Source organism: Protopterus annectens, chromosome 2.part0 (genome assembly GCF_019279795.1).
Source record: "Protopterus annectens isolate FY-2018-M chromosome 2.part0, PAN1.0, whole genome shotgun sequence".
In the NCBI taxonomy this organism is placed as follows: Eukaryota; Metazoa; Chordata; order Ceratodontiformes; family Protopteridae; genus Protopterus; species Protopterus annectens.
Window position 1 is genome coordinate 694,901,709 of NC_056728.1, and position 19,742 is coordinate 694,921,450.

At 37.8% G+C, this 19,742-nt stretch overlaps 1 protein-coding gene across 1 annotated transcript in view; it reads left to right on the plus strand.

The window, feature by feature from the left end:
- SLC24A2 (solute carrier family 24 member 2) overlaps positions 1 to 19,742 on the plus strand; it is a 2,356,155-nt gene that overhangs the window by 2,212,863 nt on the left and 123,550 nt on the right. The window contains exon 9 of the mRNA XM_044061027.1: positions 14,305 to 14,394. Coding sequence (XP_043916962.1) covers positions 14,305 to 14,394 — 90 coding nt within the window. The remainder of the gene's footprint in view (positions 1 to 14,304; positions 14,395 to 19,742) is intronic.

The window sequence follows — 19,742 nt, forward strand, 5'->3', positions numbered from 1 at the left end:
TTGATAGAAGATTAAGATACCACCTTTAGAGGAAAAGAAGAGTAGGGTCACAGTCATACTTTGTCTTTATGAAAGAACATGTATGGAGATTTTGCAGACAAGGCATGGAGCTCAGAAATCCTCCTAGCAGAAGAAACAGCAGATAGAAACATAGTTTTCTGTGGTAAAATTTTAAATCAAGTTTGTCAGCAGGTTCAAATGGAGGACTAGTTAGGGCTTGCTGTAAAGTAGTAATATCCCAAGGAAGAACTGGGTCTCTAAGTTGGGGGCGTAACCGAAAAGTTCCTCTAATAGAGCTTTTAGATAATCTTAAGGATGTAATGGGCATGTGATTCTTGCCAGTATGAAAGGAAGATACAGCTTCTAACTGTACATTGAAAGTGGAATAGTTGGTTTGATTCTGAAAAAGATAGGCCAAGAATTCCAAGACTGCTGGAACAGAAGTCTAAAAGGATCAAGATTGATTTGGAGCCAAGTCCAGGACCCAGGGAGAGTGTACTAGATGAGGTCAGAGGAAGAGAAAGCACAATTGTCAAGGTCAGTAAGGGGCTATGAGTTTGATTGTCTTTTTCACTAGTGATTTCTGTAAAAAGTTTGAAATCAAAGGAGTGGGTGGGAAGGCATAAAGGAGTATTCAGGGCCAATTATGGGTCAAAGCATCCCTCTGTGACTCTCCCTCCTGGGAAATCAGATTAAAGAAATTGCTGCACTTGGTGTTGTGGGGAAATGCAAAGAGATCACAGCAAGTTTGACCCCAATGGTTGAATAGCTTCTCTATGACTACTGGATTGAAAGACCACTCATGAGGAAGAAGGATAGACCTGCTCAACCGGTCTGCTAACACTTTGTACTTTCCCAAGATATGCATTTTTATTAGAAAGCAGTGAGAAGATATTGCCCATTTGCCATACTTTCATGGCTTCTTGACAATAAGGATAAGATCTGGTTCTTCCTGCTTGTTGATGTACCAGACTACAGCCATGTTGTCTACCTGGATAGATATCACAACCCAGGGGAGAAAGTCCTGAAAGGTCTACAGTGCTATAAGGACCACTCTCATCTCCAAGACATTCATGAGAAGACTGGCTTCTGATTGTGATGACTTACCAAGGTCATCTTTCCCAAATAGTGCCCACCCCCACCTCAAGAGTGATGCATCCATGGTAATCATGTGTAGGGGAGGGGGAAGGTTGAAAGAATGTTCATGTGAAACATGTGATGACTCTAACCATTATCAGGTATATGTTTTGCACATTTTCATTTAAAACATTTGGAAAGAGATGGGTTGCTGTCGTAATTGACTGCTGGCCTGCAAGAGTCTATATAGGACTCTCATGTAGTGCCTGGCTAAGGAATCCAGGGTGATCAAAGCTGTCATGGATCTTAAAAGACAGAGAATCATTCTTGTTGGTGTCTTCTGACTGAAAATGGCTGGCTTCCAGCCAGAAGAGGAAATATTTCCTGGAACATCTGTCCATCTTAATGTGGTAGTACAAATTCTGAAGATCTACCAAGCACATCCAGTTATTCTCTCTTAGAAGAGAGAGAGAGAGAGAATAGACTGCACTGTGACCATCTGGAATTTAATTTGTCTTACAAAACTGTTCAAGTAACTTAGGTTCAAAATTAGCCTTAAGTCCCTATTCTTCTTTGGTACTAAAAAGAATTTTGAGTAAATGGTGTATCCTCTTTGGACTGGTTTAACCTCTTGGATGACTCAGTTGCTTAAAAGTTTCTTTATCTCTGAAGCAGCTGATTGCATCATTGAGGTTGGAACATTAGAAAGTTTTTTTGGACCTGGGGGAGGGGTAGAAAGGGATGAATTAACCTTTGATTATTTCCTCTGTGTCCATTTGTCTTGCGTGATGGAGGTCCAGGCTGTTGGATGCAGGGATAAGCGCCTTGGCTGCTTTCAGAGTGCAGCAGTCAGATAACTGTTTAAGAACAATTAAAAGTCTTCTTAGAGAAAGGAACGCTGAAGCCTTGATTTTGTGGACCACCTCTGCATCTAGGGCAATATCCATTGTAAGAGATACCCCATCTGTCATGGGAGGTTCTGTCTCCAGAAGTGTCAAATGAAAAACCTTGTTATTTACAGAAGCAAGAGTTCTTACCACCTTTTTGATTCCTGGAAATGTCCTTTGAGAAGAGGAGAATTTTTCTGCCATGTCAGAAAGGTATTTACCTTCCATTTTGCTTCCAGAGATTGTGTCCTTCACTTTAGGACCAAGGAATGTTGATTCATCATAAGGGACATTCACAAAGGATGTCTTAAAATGTTCCATAAAGATTCAGAGTCTCATCTATGCATGTTTGCTGAAGAACATGCTTGTGCCAACTGCTGTACATGCACCTTTCATGGCACTGAAGATAAGTCACATAAAGGTATTAAATAAGGAATGAAGGGTAGCTTGGTGCACATCAATGGAATTTCCTTGTTACACAGGCAAAGTCCCCGAGAGCGATTTGGAGATCTCCTTGGTCAAATCTCTGAAAACATGTTAATGTATCAGGTAAAGTAGATGAGGTGTAGTCTCACTTCACAAATCTGCCTAATGCACAAGACTCCCTGTTTGTGGATGTACAAAGGAACTTTCTTCTGCTAGTTCCTTCTTGGTGGTTGCCACCACCATGGATCCATGGCTGGACACTTACTTTAGTAGGGACAATCTTTGGGATTGACAAGGAATTTGTTCAATTTCCCAGTGATGGGTTCAGCTGTGTCAGGGTCCTTCCATGCCCATTTAGAGATAAGGTCTATCATCTCATCCATGGGTGGAACTACCCAAGATGTAGATGGGCCAGAATCAAATGACTTGCTAAAGGTTGACTCTTCTGGAGAAAGCAGATGGGAAGACCACCCCCCTTTCTGTTTAAGTAGTTCAAGGATTTCTCCAAATGAAGCATCTTCAAAGGGGGGTCTGGGAAGACCTTCTCCTAAATCAAAGTCAGTGTCAGTGATGATAGATTCCTGACGGGAATCCAGGTGCCACCTTTTGAACATATGCTATCTGTGCAGCTCCTCATTGGGATGCTTTGTGGAGACTCAGAAGCTGAGGTGGTGACACAAATTCTTAGACGGCAGACAGAATAGATGCATGTTTGAAATCAGCGAATCAGATGTGCAGCTCATGATTGTGGAGTTTTTTTAGTTAACAGAATTTTGGGATTCATTGTAAATTATACTAATATCCACAATTTTTGTTGCTTTGCTTTTACTGACATCCAGTATGTTTAAATTAAAAATAATGTCACAAACATACACAGAACTATAGTCAACTGAAAGGAAAATCCCAATCATTTACTTTTACTTTGTTGCACAGTTGAAGTACAGAGAATGAATTGCAACAGTGCCTCAAAGAAATGTCATTACCTGGTAATTAACAAGAAAAAGGTTGATTTTTGAAGTGTATAAGACGTGTTAAGAGCCCTACCATTTGTGAAGAGATAGGTAGTTAATGATCAGAGCATCAAACCTAAAAGACTGCCTGCATCCTATCATGGTGATTAGATTCAGAGAGGGAGAAAGTGAGTATTGCATTTTCTTCACTTTCTCCCTCTTCTCCAAATCTGGGCAATGATGGAGTTCATATATATCTATATCTCTATATATATATATCGGTATATATATATATATATATATATATATATATATATATATATACATATATATATATATATATATCGGTATCTATCTATCTATATATATATATATATTTTCAAATTGTTTTATCATGGTGTGGATGGGAGGAGAAAAAAAGAGTGTCAGATAGAGTGATGTTTATGAAGCTGGAAATTGATGGTGTAATGATGAATGTTATGGTGGTTTGTAGGATGACATTGATGATCAAGAAGAGGAGGATGAGTGTAAGGATCAAATGGTGGAAATTGAAATGGCTAGAAAGGTGCTTGGTGTGACATCTGGAAAGAGGAAGGAGGACAAGGAGACCTGGTGGTGGAATGAAGAAGTACAGGAGCAAAGAGATGAAGAAAGTAGACAAGAGTATAAGGAGATGGACAGAGGAACAGAGCTAGTAAAGATGTGCAGCAGTTAGATGAATGAAGAGAATGAGAGGGAGAGAAGGTTGGATGATGTGTGGATAGTGAATCTTGAAGTGTAGTGGATTAGCAAGGAGGATGTAAGGATAGCTATGAAGAGGATGAAGAATGGAAAGGCTGTTGGTCCAGATGACCATGGAGGTGTTTAGGTGAAATGGCAGTGGAGTTTTTAACTAGATTGTTTAATGAAATCTTGGAAAGTGAGAGGATGCCTGAGGAATGGAGAAAAAGTGTTTTGGTACCAATTTTATTAAACTGATCAGTCACAGCATGAAGTTATGGGAAAGAGTAGTGGAAGCTAGGTTAAGAAGGGAGGTGATGATTAGTGATCAGCAGTATGGTTTCATGCCAGGAAAGAGCACTACAGATTGTTGATGGAAGGTCAGAAGGAGTTGCATTCTGTCTTTATGGATTTGACAGGGTGCCTAGAGAGGAGTTGTGGTATTGTATAGTGTGACAGCGGTGAGGTCTGTGGTGGGAGGGTGGAGGTGGGATTACATCAAGGATCAGCTCTGAGCCCTTTCTTATTTGCAATGGTGATGGACAGGTTGACAGGCGAGATCAGACAGGAGTCCACTATGATGTTTGCAGATGACATTGTGATCTGAGACCCTGGAGAGGTGGAGATATGCTCTAGAGAAAGACAGAGGAATGATTAGGATGCAGGGAGTTTAAGTACTTGGGATCAACAGTTGAGTAATGGTGAGTGTGGAAGAGAGGTGAAAAAGAGAGTACAGGCAGGATGGAGTGGGTGGAGAAGAGTGTCAGCCAGTAAGAGTGAAATGGAAGGTCTACAAGAAGGTAGTGAGACCAGCTATGTTATATGGGTTGGAGACAGTGGCACTGACAAAAAGGCAGGAATCAGAGCTTGACGTGGCAGAGTTGAAGATGTTAAGATTTGCACTGGGTGTGATGAGGATGGACAGGATTAGGAATAAGTATATTAGAGGGTCAGCCCAGGTTGGAAGGTTTGGAGACAAAGCCAGAGAGGCAAGATTACGTTGGTTTGGACATGTGCTGAGGAGGGATGCAGAGTATATTGGGAAAAAGATGCTAAGGATGGAGCTGCCAGGTAACAGGAAAAGAGGAAGGCCTAAGATAAGGTTTATGGATGTGGTGAGAGAGGACATGCAGGTTGTTGGTGTGACAGAGCAAGATGCAGAGGACAGGAAGAAATGGAAACAGTTGATCTGCTATGGCGACCCCTAACAGGAGCAGCCAAAAGAAGAAGAAGATATACATATCTATATATATATATATATATATATATATCTATATATATAAATCTATCTATCTATCTATATATATATATATATATATATATATATATATATATATATACATATATATGTATATATATATATATATATATATATATATATATATATATATATATTATTTGTGTGTGTGTGTATACACACACACACACACACACACACACACACACACACACACATATATATATATATATATATATATATAAATACACACACACACACACACACACACACACACACACACACACACACACACACACACACACACACACACACACACACACACACACACACCTATCAGTAGAGAGGGAAGGGGGCCTTACCCTAGTTATTTTTTTTTCTGTTTGTAATACTAGATGATTTGTGGGTGAATAATCATGTGGTCATTAAATGGGACAGGATTATTTGTAGTAGACCTAACATGTGAAATACTTTATCCATATTTCTCAAGAATGCAGAAACCAGACCATATGGAAATATAGGTAAGGGAAAGGCAATTACTTCCGTTTCAGAATGCACAGGCAGTACTGTTTTCAGTATTGTGATGGAACAAAACTAACAATACTCATGTGTAAATGTAAGACATTATCCTGAGAAATTATGTATTTCAACAATAACTTCATACAGAATTAATCCAAACTTAAATTAAGCCAAGAAATCATATAATTCTATGCTGTAAATATATAATGTTATGGCCATCGGAACAAAAATAATAAGTTATAATAAAAGATTATTTTAAGCATGTGCTGCCGAGGAAACTATTCCTTTTCTTGGAAGATTATGTTTCCATTTTCTGAAAAAATGGGAATTGTGGGAACAATATATGCAGAGAAGGAATGAGGTTTAAGATGCAGAATTTGAATGAGCCATATAATGCTTAACTGACAATGACTGGATAGATAAGTAATTTACAATGTTTACAACTATAGTTGTTTCAATGTGTCTGTGATGTATAATGTTTGCAACTAAAGCAGTGTCAGTGTTGTTTGTTTTTCTTTTATATAACTGTAAGATTGCCTATATCATATGTGATAATTTTATAAAGATGTTTATTGAAACAAAAAAATAATAAAGTTAAAGATCAGTAGATACTGCAGTGTCTCCAAGAACTTTGTTCTAGAGATCTGAAATGGGTCTGCTTGTGAGACGAGGGGTGCACATTTCTTACTGACAAGTTCATGATCCAGCCAGCTTACCGGGTCTGGTATATGCTGCTTCAGAAAAATACGAACTAATACTTCCATATGCAGGATGGAAGTAAACAGAAACAGTCTTAAAACTGTGAAGACAAAAATGAGAGCATTTGATTTATACTTTAGTGATATATACTGCAGCTCTGCATATATGCTTATTTTTTTACTTCTTTGTACTTGTTTCTGTTGACAATTTAGTTTCTCTTTATGCTACCTTTAATTTTGTGTATTATTTTTAATGACAAATATGTGGTCAATGATTAACTGGTCAGAGGCTGCCTCCTTGACATCACTTACCTTTACAAAACTTTGTTTTATATTAGGTAGCTACTACATTCACTTTTGTAGGTTATTTTTCTTTGCCTCATGTTTTTTTTAAGCATCAGTTATTATGTTTAAGTAAGGGAGAGTTTATAGAAAAGTCCCTCGCGGGATGCTGGGAGGGTTGCACTATGCAAAAAAGATGACAGTTCTTTTGCACAGTCACATGGTTCAGGGAAACCAGTTTGCAATTATCTGTTGGGAGCAGACCTCTCAAATGCCCCTGTTTTGCATTCCTGTTTTCAGGCTTGATTTAGTATGTCACTATATTTGGAGATATGTCCCTATTTGCAGGCTTAATTTACCTATCCACACAATTTCCTAAATCTCCTCATCACATGTGATTTTTGAAGTAGTCTAGAACACAGAAAACCATACTACATGGCCAATGTATTAGTGGCAACAATAACTTGAAGTAAGAGGACACACATCTTACATCTCCCTTTTTCTGAAGCAAAAATAAATAAACTTTTGTGGTAAAATGTTGCCATACATTTCATTAAAGTCTATAGATTTTATAGTCTCTTTGATAATATGCTTACATTTCTCAATCATTTTTATCACTCTGGTTTTTAAGGATAATTTTCTGAGTAGTATCCAACATTCCTACTGGAAGTGTGAATAGTTATGTGCTATTTATTATTCAGATTTTATGCTAACTAGATGTCTAGATTTTTAGCTTAATGGTCCTATTTTCCAGGGGCCTTTTCTCCTATTTTCAATGTCTGCAGTTTGAGAGTTATGGTTAGGCTTGTACATCTTATAGTGAAACTGTTATGTTTTTCATACTGATTTTACTTTAATTATACGTAGCCATGTGTTTTATCTGTACCACATGTCATGGCTTAAAATGAAGTGTCATGGAACAGACCTCTTAAATTCTTAAAAAACAAATAAATAAAATCAAAGCCTACAAATCGTCATTGAACTTTTTCAGACATAGAATGAGTTATACTATATCAAGAGAAAGTTGTCTACTTACTAAGTCAGTAGAACATCTGCATTTATTTCCAGAAAATGTTTCTTCTGCACACGTCAATTAATTTTCAGAAATGTTCCAAAAATTATTTTACTTTAAAACTGTTTAAGAGAAATAGCCTTCCATATATCTTTTATGTACTGCCATACCTACTGCACCCTGTAACAGCCTTTGAAAAACAGTTTTCACTATCCACACACAGATAAACTTTAGTTCAATAAGCAGATGCAGGAGCTGCTGTTCTATTCCCACCACTCAACACAAAACTGGCCTCTGAAAAGAAAAAAACACTCCTCTTGTTTGGTTAGTCAAGGAGATGGGGGTAGTAGAGCATATACTTTCAGAATGTACTTTATAAATTATGTATATGATATTTTAATTGCATATTAGGCTGGTATTAATATGTACTTTTGTCTGCTGCAGAAAGTTTGGCGTTTATCTTCCTGTACAGTTTATGTTGATAGTACACTCTGCATTTTATGGATTCAGTGTTATACTATACAACATAGACTTGAATCTCTGTTTGATTGTTTGGACATTGTGCAGTTTGCTAACTTTACATAAACAGAATAGACTGGAAAATATACTCAAACTGCACAAGAGATGCCCTCGCAATCTGACAGATTTGGAGCACTTTGCAAGGAAGAGTGGGCAAATATGGTCAAGTCAAGATGTGCCATGCTGATAGACTCCTACCCAAGAAAACTGAATGCGGTAATTAAATCAAAAAGGTGATTCAACAAAGTATTAGTTTAAGGGTGTGCACACTTATGCAACAAGCTCATTTTACGTTTTTAATTTTTTATATTTTTTCCCCTAACAGATTTGTTTGTTTTTCAGTTGAATTGTATAGTTTATAGGTCACATTAAAGATGGGAAAAGTTTTGAAATTATTTATTGTGGTCTCATTTTTTTATATCACAAAAACCTGGCATTTTAACAGGGATGTGTACACTTTTTATATCCACTGTATGTATATGTATATCCTAATACATATTAAAAGAGTATCTGTTGGAGTATATCAGCTAATGTAAAAAAAATAAAATAAAGCAGTAAACATGGGTAGACACAATAGCCTGAATACCCAGAATGCTGAATACACAATTGCGCAAACCAGACAACACTGTAATCAGAAAAAAAATCCTAAACACAAAGGAAACAAATATATATATATATATATATATATATATATATATATATATATAGATATATAGAGAGAGATACACACACCCATGCACACACACATATCTATCTATATGTAATATATATATCTATATATATATATATATATATATATATATATATATATATACATATACAGATACAAACACACACACATAAATGTATGCATGCATTTATATATGTGTCATATTTCTATCCATTCATCCATCTAGTCTGTAAAACAATTCTCCTGGTAAGAGCAGAGCAGTAGCAAACTGAGGAAGAGAAACCAAGCTTCCCTGTCTCTATCAATAATCCCTAAATCATGCTGTGGGGTTTACGAAGGGTTCCCAGACAAGCTGAATGATATAATCCCTCTATGTCCCATGTTTGCCCCTCGACTTCCTCCCAGTGGTCATGTCTGGTGCAGCTTTTGTAGGTAGTAGTCGGGGGGGCATTTCCAAAAAGTTCCTAACTGTCTCAACTGAACTTTGTTAACTAGGGGGAGCAGTGGTTGTAATGTTACATTTTCACAGAATGCCAGGCCTTACAGTTTTATCTATCTTTAATGTGGTGAGGATACCTACATCCTCTAAACCAGTGGGATAGCTTGATTCTACCTTTGTGGTTGGGGCTATTCGATGTCCTAAATGTTAAGCCCCTCTCACTGTCACCATAGCTCTATGAGTAAATTAAGTTCTCTATGATCATACTGGGGAGGGAATAAGGCATAAAAACAGTCCTGGATCTGCCCATGATGGGTTTGTATTTTCATCTGGGTGACTAGGCAGCACCTTGTTTACCCACAAATGCATACTGCCTCTATGGTCCTCATAAAGTGCGACTTTTTTCTACTACTAACATAACCATGCTACCAGAATCTAAGAGCCCAGAAGTTCTTGTCCATCATTTTTATGAGACACTTTATTTGTTTTGCAGCGAATAATAAAACAATATGGTCACAATGAGCTTTGTAAAGGCTCGGTCACATTCCATGACCTCATCACCACCTGACATCCTTAGTAACCTGTGTAGGGGTCTCCACTTTACCTCCCCTACAATAATCAGCAATATACCACACTTTCCACACTTGTGATAATTGATAGAAGACATGGTCCCTTTCCGTTTAGTCACAACTTTGTCATTTGATGAATTAAGTAACTGCTTAAATATATTATTGCAACACAGTGCTCTTTCTACTATTGTCACAAAACTATCTGCATTTTGTGAGTCTACCTGATATATTCACCGTTTAACAGCATCTGTAAAGTCCTCCTAAACTGGTCTATTGAAAAATTTCCAGTATGGTTTCTTTGCTATTAAATGTCCCTGTGTCTAACCAAACATTTACTATTTATTTCATCAAAAATAATTGTACTGTTACCATTTTTTGACCTGGAAAGGGCCATTCATGAATCTTTTAGATTTGGGACTCTGACATTATCCCAGCCATATCCAGTAAATTCTTTATTACTTTGCTGAAGTCACCACACTGAACATATCCTCAAGGAGAGATTCCCCTGTGCAATGTGCTGCTAAAATGTATGCTCAGGTGGATCAGTTCCACACCTCCAGCCAGAAGAGCCTTTTAAACATCACCAGATAGTTTGCAGGTCATTGTTGTGGCTAAGAGACTTCACAGGAGGTTGAATTAGTTGCTCTGCAGTAGACATTAATCAGCACTACAACCCCTCCTGCAAGAATTCAGCACTCCAAAGTACCTTGCAATCAGCTGTCATGTAATACTCCTTTGTAAAGTCCAAGCACAGAAGTTAACTAAAGGTCCCCCTTCCCCCGACTCTCTCACCAGCTCTCGCACTGGTATTTGTGCTACAGTTATGAACAGAAGGTAAAGTAAATAGTAAAAAGTCCCTTTCGCCAAGTTTCACATTGTCAAGTGGTAACAGTTATATTATAAAAGTAAATTCAGCAGTGAAGCTGTCTTTCACAATGGTCTTGCACTAACAATTGCTGACTTTTCTTTCAATTCATGCCTACTTAACAAATAAAATATTCTGGGCACTTGGGTAAAAAGTCTTTGCAGAAAATGCTTTGTATAACATATACACCTAAAGTATCTGGCATGCAAAATGTTTACCATACCACTAAAGGCTTTAGCAAAAATAACAAAAAGTTTTTGGCAGACAAAAAACTCTGAAGCAATGCCTTAATAATTACACAAAACAAATGTGTCCAGCTCAATACTTCTTAAGAAAAACAGCAGTTCAGGATACCATCCAACAAAACTTCCAATGGCAATTTCAAAACGCTCAATATAGACTTCCCAACTCGGAGATATACCTTCCAGCCTTGATAAATCTTACTTCACAGGAAAACCTTCCAGGTTTCTGTGGACTCTGAAACATTGTCTTCTAACATGTTGCAAATATTTTCCAGCTTTCCCTAATTATCTGGAATTTCAGGTAATTCTTTTAAAGCACTGCTGTTTAATTACCACTTCTGTGTTTTTCCAACGCTAAAATTATTTCACAAAGATGCTGCACATAACTTAAGTAGTTTAATGTTCCTACCCTTGCACGTCAATACCATCTGCTAGGCAATTCCTGGTGAAAACATCATGCTATGTTTTTTGTATAAGTATTTATATGGATCTATGTTAGATTATCAAAGTTCCTGAACTTCGAAATTCATATGGCCAAGACCATATGATCAAAGTTTCAGAACTTCAAACATTAAAAAAGAAAATAAAAAAACAAACAAAATTATATTTTTAACATTTTTTAGGTGAGCAAGCCCCCCTGCACTCCCCACACCCCCTGCTAATTAAATATGCCAACTCTGAGATCGCACTATATCGTGGAAAAGGTTACATTTCCCATTCCGTGCTGTGCCGCAGTCTCCATTCAATACGTTTGAAGTTTCAAAATTCTATCATATGGTCCTGACCATATTAATTTCGAAGTTTTAAAACTTTGATAATCTCATAGGGATTCATAGATATATATATATATATATATATATATATATATATATATATATATATATATATATATCTATAGATAGATATATAGATATAAATTATATATATATATATACACACACATATGTGTGTGTGTGTGTGTGTGTGTGTGTGTGTGTGTGTGTGTGTGTGTGTGTGTGTGTGTGTGTGTGTGTGTGTGTGTGTGTGTGTGTGCACCCAGACACACACACACACATATGGCAGAGGCTGTTTTTGAGTGAATCTCATTTTGCTGAGTCATAACTGACTGAACAAAACTGACTGAAAATCAAGTGACTGAAATCCAGTTTGACCATACCTCTGAACTGCTCAGATTTTTGCAGAATGACTAGATTTTTGCCTCATATTTATGGTCTGTTTTTCTTAAAATTGTGTTTTTTTGACAAATTAGTACCAAGTAATTAAAGACTGATGTTAGAAAATTACAGACATTTGAGTTTCAAACTTCATACATTTCAGATAATTCATGCTAATGCAAAGCCTGTCATTTATGAAATTTGTAAGTTTGTAAGAGCATCATTTAAAATGTGTCCTTATTTTGGGGCGTTTGTCCTACTTTTACTCATGGCTTTGTCTAGATTTCTTGCTCTTAGAGGTTGACAGGTATGTGTTTGACTGAATCGTGTTTGACTGAAAACTGTAAAATCTACAGTGCATCACAATTGGTGTATTTTGTGTTTCCATGTAAGCAATGTTTCACTGTGTGTGTTTTCTCTTTTCTCTACTTTGTTCAACAATGGAGATAGTATATTTTAAATAAGTTAGTCTGGGAGGCATGGTCCCCTGCAAAAATCAGGTTTTAGAGGTATTTTTGGTCTAATAAAGTTTTTCAGTAAAAGTGATTCTGTAAAATGTTTACAATCAATTTATTTCAGTTTTATGTTCAGTGTAGTGTGATTCAATGAAATGGAATACACTCTTATTTATATATTTGTAAATAATGTACTATTATTTATATATTTGTTTATTTATAATCATTGTCTGCATTTAATACATACCACAGGTTTCTTGTGTTTGTCTATCAAAGCTCAGTCTGTGACCCAGAAGGGTAATGCCCTGACTACAGCTTCAGGTTTGGTTACTCATGCCAGGTACAGGTGGTGCATTTTGGTAGAGTATGAAAGTATAAAAGAAAACTCAACTGAGGAACACAGACATCAGGATAAATGTATTCAAGTAAAGTTAAAACATCACATGCTTTCACCTATACTCTTTCTTTTACCTGAAGAAATGTACATGAAAGCTTAAGTGTTTACTTTGCTTGAAAAACTTTACTTTCTGTGTTACTGTGCTAAGTTTTCTTTTCTACTTTGGAACTTTTTCTTTTTTTTTCAAACAGTTTTATTGATTTTATATATATATATATATATAAACAATCATTCTCAAAAAAATGTTTTTTTTATTTGGAATTTTTTCTGATGATAGGCTGCTTGAGTTCTTCTGAATTGTTTGCACACACCTAATGTCAGATTGTATGGCTGATTGTCAAGAGTGTTATTGAGACCACGTGCGCGCGCGCACATACACACACACACACATATATATATATATATATATATATATATATATATATATATATATACACACACACACACACACACACACACACACACACACACACACTCAGATTTCTGTGTATATGGCTAACTGCTTGCGGGACTGAATATAAATAATGCAATGCCTGGCTAATGGCAGATGTGTTTGGTTATATGATTGATTTGACTGATTTGATATTTTTACATAACCCTTATATTTGTTCCTTTTATTTGAATTAATGTTATCCAATTATGCCAGTTTTCCTACTCCAGCATTTATGTAGAAGACCAAAGACATGTGTATAAGTCTAGTACTCCTTTCCCTTTCAGCAATTATCCATGCTACAAAGGAAGCAAGCTGATGGTGTGCTACGAGTAGGCCAGAAACCCCAAATACATTTTTGATTACCATCTATTGGACTTTGTTTCTACTATATTCTTTAATGTATATATCATGAATACTAACAGCAAGACTGACTTTAATAGTCGCCAAACTGTAAAATTAATTGAGGTATATAGGAGATTGTTTAAAAAAACTCATTCTTGCTAGATTTTTCTCCTTTGCCATTTCTTCGGCCTCCTTGTCTTTTTATGACCTCACTATATTTTCGAGCCTTTTTTCTCCTTGTTTTAAACAGCGGTATTATATGTTTCAGAATACAGAGGATTCTTGTCTGTAGGCTTCCTGTTTGACTCAGACTGCAGTTTTCTATAGTTCATGATTTTCATATTGAGCAATTGAAGGTTTTGCTGTGTGCTGCTATAGTGTTAATTAATTTATTTATTTATGTAATTTCAGGCATCCCAGAAGTTTTTTCCTGTCACCTTTTTTGGCTCAATCACATGGATAGCAGTGTTTTCCTATTTGATGGTGTGGTGGGCGCATCAGGTAAGAAAGGAGAAAAAAATGTGCCTCTAATTTTGCATGCCCATGACCAGTGATTATGTATGCAAATGAGCCTGTGCTATACTTAGTTTTAAAAGCAAAGTGCTATGAAAGCACATACTGAGGTAGAGGTGACTGCCATCAAATAAATTATGTGATGTTGAGCCTACTAAAACTGCTTAAAGGTACTCATATCTTTTCACACACACTATATATACCTAATATTACATCTTACAGTATGAGAAATGAATGTACCTTCAACTACAAGTTTTAACCAAACAGCTTTTTAAGAAAAACAATGTATCCTTATCTCTTCTACTTAGGCAAATAGAAATGGTGCAGCTGTACTCAATACCAAGGCTGCTACCTGAAAAAAACATCATAACACATAATGCCATTGTGACCAGTTTATTGCAAACACATAATGCCATTGTGACCCGTTTATTGCAAACACATAATGCCATTGTGATCAGTTTATTGCAAACACATGTATTGCAAACACATAATGCCATTGTGTCCCATTTATTGCAAACACATAATGCCATTGTGGCCCATTTATTGCATGCCTTTAAACTGTAACAGCTGAAGATCCAGACTATAAGCACAGAAAATCTAATAACAGCATTGATAAACCACCTCTGTGGTCTGTTTGTCATGAGTAACCTTTTCTAGTAGTGAGCCAAAACCATCCCACCTGTTTTCTTGCCTGACTTCACAGTCCCAGTTGTGAACCACTGAGTGCCCTCTTGGCCATGCATGACATTTCCAGCAATGCTGCATAGTGAGACACTCACTAACCCATCATGCACCCTGCTAAACTTGTCCAGGAGCGAAGGGGTAAGGAGGAAATGAAGATGAGGAGATGGCTGCCCTATCTCACCCACCAGGCTGTAAGGATTGTATGCTGTCCTCCCTCCCCCTTTCCTGGCATGTCAGCCACATGACCACCAATGTGTATTACCCAGCTGAAAATATATTTTGCTGTTAAGTAAATGTATGCCACAGTATTATAACTACAGAAACATAAACTTAATGATTTTTAACAAATACAACTAAACCTATCCACCAATATGTATATAATGATTCAATGTTGTCTTTGTGTACCTTGAAAGTTCCTTCCAAAGTCAATTAAATGGTGTAGATGCCTCTGCAAAAGAGAATAGTATCAGCTACTCCCTGCAGCAATACTATGTAGGTGAATTCAACTGGCCTCCTCCATAGTAGATCCAGGTCCACAGAGTCACAGAGCTCAGTAAGTGTGAGACCCCATAGGCAGGAGGATTCTGTCCCCTTAATGCTACCAGACAGAAGGCTCAGCCCCAATAAACTTGTCAATAAGAAGCCCAAGTAATTATGGAATATGGAAAATCTTGTTTGTCATCCTCCGAGTTACTGGGAACTATGAATCATAAAGACACTTTTGAACAATGCTGGGGTAACTTCTTCCCAAATGGCTCAACAAATAAGTGGCAGGACGACATGTAATGCCACCCAGCCAGTGTCAGAAGTGACTTCATCCCAAAGATACCTGAAACTCCCCCCACCAAGGCATATGGAAAAGAAAGGTGGAGGGATGAGACCAGACCTGACTGATGACCCCAAATATAGCATGAAGTGTAACTGGGAATTAAATGATAATTAAGACAGACACAACATTATAACTTGTAACCCCATAAAAATGAATCTGGATGATACAAAGACGAATACTATATCTCTTGATTACTTCACTAACTGGCCTTACCTAGGAGACTCAGGGACTGCTCAATTACCAGAAGAAGACAGGAAAAACCTCATGGAACAATCTTTGAACAGCCAATACTTTGTGCAAACTGGTAACTAAGCCATTGAAAGACAAAAGTCACACCACTGAAAAGTGCTAGAAGGTTAGCTGAAGTTACAGGACATAACTATCTGAGAAAGGGACATGCTCACAGTAACAGATGACTTAAAGAACAAGAGGCTCTGTCTTAAATATATTGGAAACATCATTCCCATTGATCTGTCTTGGACTTCACAACCCCGATGGAAACTGAAAAGGGGGAAAAACAATTATGCCACCCTTTGCAGTGCCAATACAGCCTCATTGGCATTCAAGGAACTATAAAACCATTGCCACAAAGTGGGCCATGTAGCATAAATACTGCAATCTCCAATCTCTGAATGAGTACCCTATATGATGACTTAAACCCCTGAAAACATCATTTCTGATGGCTTACCAACTGCCCAAAGGCCACTAAGGCTCCATAACTACTCCCTTAATTCTTTCTGAGCCTCACCAGAACTGTCAGTAATACTGTAAGTTGTTCATTTGATAACTTAAACCCTTAACTGTGGCAGGTAGCCAACAATATGAAGGCTATAACTTTGCCTGCTTCACTCTACCTAAATGCCACTGCACTGCTGACTGGCTACATAGGGAAGGTAGAGTGACCGTTTTTTTTTATCTGAACATGGTAACTCCAAAGCCCTGAAACAAATGGATGAAATGTCTTCCTAGCCTCTGATGCCAGCTAACCAAAACTGGTTATCTTCAGAAGGAAAGGACTGACAAATAAAATATGGCAGATAACTGGGATAAAATGTCAAAAGACGGAAAGGCCCCACCAGGAGTATAAGCAATCAATCTATGAAAAGTCTAACCCAAAGGGAATAAGATGTAATTTTTTCTATTTATGGCTTAGCTATGGCATGATTATAAATGGATAGCACCACCTATTGTGAAATTAACCTGCCCCTTACTTTTGACCCTAATGAGCATATGCCCAAAATTAATGTCAGTGTACCTGTCCATAACAAGGGCACCGCCAAAGGGTGGCAATCCTTCACACCTTAACATAACCTCCAATACCCCATAGGCTAATAATCCTCCCGACTACAACCTAATTATTAGCTTGTTTCCTAACCACCTAACCCAGTCCACCATCTGATCACATCATTCAAATTCCACCCAACTAGAAAAGCTGTGTATTTTTAGGACATATTGGAGTAATGCCTAGACAACTGAGAGTGATGAGAGTGAAGAGCAACCCCAACAAAGTGGCAGAGGCTCTACTCTACTGGCCAAAAGCAGTGAGTGAGGAACTAAAAATAAAGTAGTACCTGTAGTGCCCCAAAAGTATGTCTTTCCTTTGGTGATCTGTAGGAAACAAGGGGGTCTGATTCCTTTAACCCCATAGCCAGTGCTTACTGCCTGCTGCCTCTCTGTGGTTCAACACTTATTAGGATCAACATGAAAAAAAGGAAAGCCAGCCGAAGATACTTAATTGCCATAAAAGCCCAGCAAGGTTGTATACTCCGACCCCATTTCTACAGCACCCTTGCAAAAAGGGAAAGTGTTGTGGCTTAGTAAACTTGATTCCTAGCCCATTATTGTATGATGTTTGTCCCATTTGAAGCCTAATCAAGCTTTCAAATGCTAAGACTTTTGATGATATCATGGCCAATTCAATTCTCTCTCAGACATTAGGCTTCGCTCAGATTCTGGTAGCAAGCCAAAAGTGACAATGCCTGGGATGGGTTCTACAATAAAGTCACATATGTGTAATGAATGAATCCCCCATCCTGTCCTTACAATTTCCCTGGCACCAGTTTCCTGCAGGACAGTCCGCAAGACAGCCATCTCTGAAGCTATGGTCTTTGCCCACAGGGCTTTAAGCATACACAAAATGTTGACATAGCAACCTGCACCAATTTGAATTATCTTCGAATTCTCCATGAGAAATCTTTTAATACCAGGATAAAAATAAGACAGTCATGGCATCTACTGGACTAACAGGGCAAGAGCTTAGCCACTCCCCTTGCCCCCAGTGTCATTAACAATGGTTTTGGGCACAACTTTACCGAAGCCGGAAGAGGCAGTTGAACCTGCCATGCTGTCCAAATTGCTGCTGAGACAATAAGAGATTGCCAGGTGAAAGGTTCTGTATCCCTTTAAATAACATATTGAACAATTTACCTTACCTCCTGAAACAAAGTAATTAGAAATCCCACCAAGTAATTCACAACTGATTTTTCTTGTAAAAAGCGTTTTCCAACATCTAAATGATCCTCATTATCTAATTGCATCACTCATATGAAATAGGGGCCTTTCTTCCTAATCTTGCTGAGTGCAGTTGGATATCCCTTCCAGACTCATCAAATTTCTCCCATGAGGCCTCATGGTGCTAACGGAACTTTAGTCTTCCTGCTGCTGCTAAAAAATAAATGTATTAATTAACATGATAACCTCAGCAATTAAAACTGTCCTGACTAAAATTGGGAAATCAGACTCCCATCCATTTAAAACACTTAATAACTGTCATGTAAGGGTTTTACTCCATTACCAGGATAAACTGGGTAGAAGAGCTAAAAAGTAACTTAGAGGGGGAAAAGGGAGTCAAGAAACAAGAGTAAATCTTTCTTTTTCACAGTCATAACCCTTATACGTTGAGGAAGTTAAAAGCATAACTGTCCCTGCATAAACTCCATCTCTGGATGGGGAGAAATCCCAAACAACTGTCTGCCGATTACAGAAGTAACTACCCTCTGTGTTCTCTCTTCACCTTTCTTTCTTTGTGTATTTTTCTTTAATTAACAGACCACATCTGAGGAAAATCAACAACCCAGTATCACTGCTGCTCCTGATCTCACTGGGGACAGCACAGCTCATTCTCATAGACTTAAAGGATACTGAACCAATCGGCCTGAACCCCCTACCCCCACACAAATGAGCATGAAGATTAAAACACAAAGGCCTAGTGGAACATAGCCCCAAAAAAACAAGAAAGTACTGCTCACTCTATCCATATATTATCCTAAAACAAAACTATGAAACCCAACTATAGAGCAACTGCAAAATGTAAACGAGTGAGGGGCAAGACTGCTCTACAAAATCAGCAAATCAACCCCTGAATGAGCAGCATGATGGCAAGCATACCAACCACATATACAGTAGAGCATGAAAACCAGAGGAGGCGACAAGGGGCAACCAGCTACTAAACAAATCAAAAGAATGTCAACACCAGCATAAGTATAGGTAACTGAAAGGACTTGAACCCCACACAAACAAAACCACTCCAAAACACTGAAACAATTACACCACTAGCTAATTTAGGATGTTTCATATGCTGAGTAACCTTGAAAAGCCCCCAGGAACATCCCATCATGGAAATTCCATCTTCTGGTGACAGGACAGGTGGATATCACATAAAAGCAGATATCAGTCCCTTGCCAGACACTCTGTCAGGAATTACACCAGAGTGTTTGTGCCTTCTGTGGAAGGTTGGGTGCCGGGCTGGCAACTCGACACCGTAAAACTCCACTGCCAATCATGAGCGGACAGATCATCCACTGTGGCGACCCCTAACCGGGAA